At 35.2% G+C, this 5882-nt stretch overlaps 1 protein-coding gene across 3 annotated transcripts in view; it reads left to right on the forward strand.

Moving 5' to 3' along the window:
• Window positions 1-5882, forward strand: part of LOC109863919 (nuclear factor of activated T-cells 5-like) — a 24627-nt gene that overhangs the window by 10015 nt on the left and 8730 nt on the right. Inside the window, exon 1 of one of the 3 annotated variants that reach the window (XM_020444594.1) lies at window positions 7-329. The exons of the other annotated variants lie outside the window; for them this stretch is intronic. Coding sequence (XP_020300183.1) covers window positions 191-329 — 139 coding nt within the window. The 5' untranslated portion in view covers window positions 7-190. Of the gene's footprint in view, window positions 1-6; window positions 330-5882 lie in introns of those variants that run through there. 3 annotated transcript variants of the gene reach the window in all.

The raw sequence follows: 5882 nt of genomic DNA on the forward strand, positions 1-5882 counted from the left end.
TTTTTTTTTTTTTTTTTTGTTTTTTTTTTCTATTTATATAAAGCACTCTTGTAAAAACGTGTGAACAAAAATGAGCAAAGAACCCCGATCTCGTTAAAATCGTTTAGTGTGTTGTAAGCAAGACACTTGTTGTATGCCAAGAACGGCGTGACCGCAAAAAGGTTCCGTAGATTCTCTCAGAGGGGGCCTGATGGCACCCGATCTGGAGAAGAGGCGCCAAGAATTAAGGAGAACTAGCAGCGTGACCTTAGATCATGTTAACGATCATCTGGGCATGCTCTTGCAATACAGAAGCGTGGGCGGCACGTTGACCGACGTTTATCATCATGGTAATTAGCATATAAACTCCTTTCCCTCCGAAAAGTTGTGTGACCAAAAGTGTATTTAGAATTGCAATCTCTCTGTTTAGTTGTGCTCTGAAAACTTTAAATTCTAATTCAATTCTATGACGTACATATGTACAACGCGGACTCTGCTATTTACATTGTGGCGGTCATTTAAAATTCTTCGAGACTGTGTGTCGTTGAGTTTTGTAGTTTTTTTTTTTTTCTTTCTGCCTTTATGACAATTGTAGAGCTGTCGTCTCGCAGTTATCTTATCGGAATCATTAAATTCATTAAGTTTGTTGAACCAGCAAAACTATTTTTGTGACACAAAAATAATTTATATATATATATAACTTTTTTTTTTACGCTTGTGCGTGTTTGTATAAGTGTCGAATGTCACGCGCAAATATTCTACATATTCATGCAATATTTAATACAATGACATTTCGGTGGACTCGCCTTGACTCTTGGTTCACGTCGTCTACATATTTATGTCGTTATACGTATTTGTTTTTATTTATTTAGTCTTTTCTCGAAATCTCTGTAAGTTAAAAATAATCTAAACGGAATCATTGATCTCACGTGTCTCTCCGCATTTTATTCGTCCGAGTTCTCGCGCAACTGAATTTTTTATACAGATATGAAAAAATAATAGATAGTAAAGAAACATTTCGTAAGTGTAAATTTCGGAATTTTTAAATTACAAGAACAATGTACGTGTGTTGTCTTCGACGTCAATCAATATGGTGACGAAGATCGGATTTCCTAGTCTCGTGCAGATCCACAGATGCTTTTTGCAAAGAACGGAAGAGTGTGTCGCTTTTTTTCTACTACTGTTTTTCCACGTTTTTTTCTTTTCTCCATATACTAATGTCTCGTGTACATTATAGAAAAAATACGGCACATTGTGTACATACATGTATATACATATACAATACGAACAAACATTCGCGCGCGCGCGCACCAATGTCTTTATATATCTTCAAATATGAAACAGCGCGCGCGCTGCTCTTTTGCGGGGTCGATGGACTTGCAACAAATGTTTTTCCGTACTATCTCCCGTCAGTATTATTATTGTTGTTGAAAATATACTCGACGCACTAGAGTATCTCGTTGCTGGTCAGCGAGAAAATGGCTGTATGCGCGCAGTTCTAGATAACCTTCGCGGTTCTCGATATACATGAGCGCGTTTAAGTGACGAGACGATATAATGAAATATGAGAATAAGATTATAAGAAACGACAAAATAAAACGCGAGAGACAAATCCAACGGTGGACATATATAGTTGACGCGAATGAAATTAGAATATTATTAAAAAGCGAGTGGAGTTTTTCTGGGAAAAAAAAAAAAATGACAAAACGAGTAATTTAAGTCAAAAATGTAATTAACACTAGTATAATACTGGATTTATATATTCTGAAATCGCTTTCTTTTTGATCAAACATGAGTGGCTTTAAGAACTTAAATATCGTATGTTGTTAAACTCTCTCGAAGACTGAAATGAATGAGAATTCGGAGATAAGAATTGAGAACTAAAAACAAAATTTTTTGGGGGGCCGAGATTTGATAACTGAGATAATTGTAAAATTGTTGATCTTTGAGAGACAGCCGGATATGTTTAGGCATCAGAATATACGTATTTCACACACGCACACATATTATATCATTGTGTTCGTATCATTATTCACATCACTGTTTGTATACTAGACGTGCTCACAAACGGTCAATTAATTTCGGATGAATAACTTTCAGTCGGAATTAAATTATTCTCGAAAGGTAGATATACAAAATGTACAAGCAAATCTTTTGCTAGCTCACACATCTCAATTATTCAATGATCCCGTAATCTAAGAAAATTGAAAATAATTTGTATTACAAAAACAACTTTCTGATTGCGCAACTGCTGAGTTAACAATTGTCCGTGATTGCTCTTCCATATCTGTTGGTCGGGTTCGTGTTTCTCAAAACTTAATTTTTTTCGACGTTGTGTTTTCCAATGCACGTATGCGAGGAATTCGAATTAATTTACATTAAATTGAAGAAATTGAGTATAGCTTGAGAAGATTCGTTGAAGTCGAAGAATCTAAATTGTTTTAACGACCAAAGAAATCTGTAATAAAACTAAAATAAGTGCATAATAAGAATGTGTGAGTTGCGTAAACGAGAACATTCAAGAAGATCCAAAAATATTAGGCTGAGAATATAAGAATCTCATTAATTTTAATTTTGATTGCGTCATTATCATGATGTTTTGAAACATCACATGAACGGACAAATCCATGTGACCCGATCTTATGAAATTGATACTCAAAAAAAGTCTTTGGCCTATACTTGCATATACATCTCTCGATGATCGCTAAACGCGCGTGTAAACACAAATATGCGCGCATACGCTGCTCGTTAACCGGATGCCTGTATACATAGTTGAATAACGCTTATAATTCGTTGTATAACGGGGCCTAATACACGCACAAATACGTACATGGCAGTTGACTCAATTGGCGGCAGATTGATAAATTCGATTAGTTCAAACCACACGAACTGGTTTTTCGAGTCGACCAGCATTTAGCGCGCCGATCGACGATACACTTCTAAATGTTTGTTCTAACTGACTGTTTACATGACTGTGTTAATTGTTAACATGCAGTTTCTCGATGAATTCTGAGGTTTTTTTTGAGATCGAACAGACATATTCATTACTGGTGCGGATTGAATCACAAAAATACATAGTTATTCGATTTACATGTTTTGTTTATAATTTGTTTCGACGATTGTATTAAATTTTTTTGGCTTTACAAGCGAACCTCGTTTGTTATCGAGGAAACGATAGAATATGAATTAAAGTAATATTTAATTTGATACATAATACACAGATGAGTAATATGTGGCTAATGAACTAATATTACACCAACAAATATTATTTATATAGACATTAAATATTATTTATATTATCGAAACAAATATCAGTAGCAATTTCCGCTAAATTGATATATAAATGAGAATTCAACAACACTTAGAACGTTAAACTTCTAACTAAAATTGTATAAGTTTATATTTTTCTTTGTTGTGTTACTGTTATTTTTTCTTACTATTGATATATTGTAATAATATATATATATACTATTGATATTGTTTTCCTCTTAATAGAAAGAAAATATGCTTTGAGAGACACGTGCTTATCACTCTGATATAAATACATGCTCTCACTTATATATATATATATCATAAATTTACGCAGCAAGTTGGATATTATTTTGAATACAAATTAAAAACCGATTTTCGGATAAATTGAACTTTATTGATAAATTGTGATGCTTCTGTTATTGATCGAGAATCTTCTTCCCCTTTTTTAAACGAGCTCGGACCGTATCGTCGTTACTTGCTTACTTTATCATTGAAATCAGTGTCTTGTTATCGGTTCTCGTTCGAATAGATAATAGACAGTACACGATGTTTTTATCGATAAGTCACCGCTTCTAAGCAACTGTCTATTATCGATAAAAATTGTATACCGTTTTTCATTTTTTCTATTTTGCCACAAGTACTATACTTAGCGCAATTCCACAACATATGAAACTTTCGTGTATTCTCTCATAAGCTTTGCGCAACGTTTCTTGAACGCTGTTGCTATTTTTTTTTTTCTAATCTGCCTTTAGATTTGTTCTTCGTGAAATATCAAAATTCACTCTAACAAATATGCTGTATCTATCTCCGTATTTACTCTCTCTCTCTCTCTCTTTCTCTGTCTGTCTGTCTGTATTTTCTTGCGGTACCGGTGCCAAGCAGTGTCGAGCTTCTGGAGAATCTTCGGCTTCTTATCTCGACTGCTTAAGTAGGCTATCAGAGATGCCATTAAGTGTACACAAAACTGCCTCGCGAGGTTGTATTGTCGCAGTGAACTGCTTCATCGGAAATCAAAAGAGAGCCTACAAAATCTCGAAAGAGACGATCGATATTTCGGAAGGTCTATTGAAGACTCTAAAGATAAAAAAGATTAGAATTAAAAGCAATTAAATTTAAATTAGAATGAAAACAACTATTAAAAAAAGTTTAAATTCTTTAAAGTGTGTGATCCAAAATTTTATTATAAAATTCTCTCTTTCTCTCTCTCTCTCTCTCTCTCTCTCTCTCTTTCTCTGTAATATAGTTTTTCCTTTTAATGACATTTTGTACAGATATATATTGCTCTTTTTTCTATGAGGATAATGTTGTGTTTAGATTATCTAAAATATTTTTTTTGAACTTGTGGCCCGTGATATCTCTTCTCAACATTTTTCTCGGTCTCTAAGCATTTCTCATTTATCTATTGTTTTAAAAATCTTTTAGTTTACGCAATCTCTGCTTAAGTTATAAAACTTTATTTTAGTTTTTAAACACAGTGAGACTCCAATTCCTGCAGATTCATTTGATACTGATACAATTTGTTATTGTTGCGGAATGTACGATAAAATTAACGGGTCTTTTATAATAACTTTTATAGTACCGCACGTTTCTCGTGAAATTTCGATCAAAGATCCCAAATGTAAGGAGAGTAAAATTTGCCTATAACGCTTCGCTAATCGCAACGAATTAGCTCGCCCGTATTCCCCATGGCCTCTGGACTTGGCACGAGGATCAACTGAGCACCGATCGATCCGTTCATTCGCGTCCTTCTGTCCATTCGTCCTGGTAACGATATATCCTTGAGACTCGAGAGGAGAGGCGTCGTAGTTAGCGCGCTCGCGCTCTGTTTGCTGTGTAATAGTAACGATGTTTATCGATCCTGTTATCGAGGGTACACACACTCTCTCTCTCTCTCTCTTTCTCTCTCTCTCTCTCTCTTTCCTTCTTCTCTTTCTCTCTGTTTCTCTCTCTCTCTCTCTTTTTCTGTTTCTGTCGGACTCGAGGACGCGGCTGGAAGACGCAAATACCACAGAGAGCCCTAATTCGTCTTGGCAATATCCTTCCACGAGACGATAAAGAGATACATTCACCTCTGGCTGCAGGTGTACAGAGCCGTTCCCATCGCGTTTATTTATTGACTGGCGAGATTGTCGGAGTAATTAAAACCCCGGCAGCGGTGCCACCCGCGAGGCCTTCGCAATTATTATCTTTATAGCATTTGTCGCCCGATATTGTGTAGCTATTGTCGGCGAAGCAGTCGTCACCGCTTGTTTCCGAAACACACCTGCGTGATTTTCGAAATAAATGCCGAGGTATCAAGAAAGATTCGGTAATTATGCAGTTATACGGACTATTTTCCGATCTCAACAATTTTGACATATGTTATCAAGGTCACCTTTCTGAATAATAATATGAAGGTTTTATCCGTCGCTCATTGTTTATAAAAAAGTTATGAACAAAAAAAGTTTGATGACGAAACTATTGTGTTTATGAAGTGATTGCAAAACCATCCTCTGATTTGAATTTTCACATAAAAAGTTTACTGAATGAATTCTTATTTTTCGATTCCACGTACATTGGAATGTACGTGGAATGTATACGATTATATGTATACCATTATATGTATACGATTTGTTTTCATTTCTTTGTTGTAAGCGTGTGAGCAGGGGGGG

Source organism: Pseudomyrmex gracilis, unplaced genomic scaffold, assembly GCF_002006095.1.
Source record: "Pseudomyrmex gracilis isolate BER0280 unplaced genomic scaffold, ASM200609v1 scaffold_14, whole genome shotgun sequence".
Classification (NCBI taxonomy): domain Eukaryota; kingdom Metazoa; phylum Arthropoda; class Insecta; order Hymenoptera; family Formicidae; genus Pseudomyrmex; species Pseudomyrmex gracilis.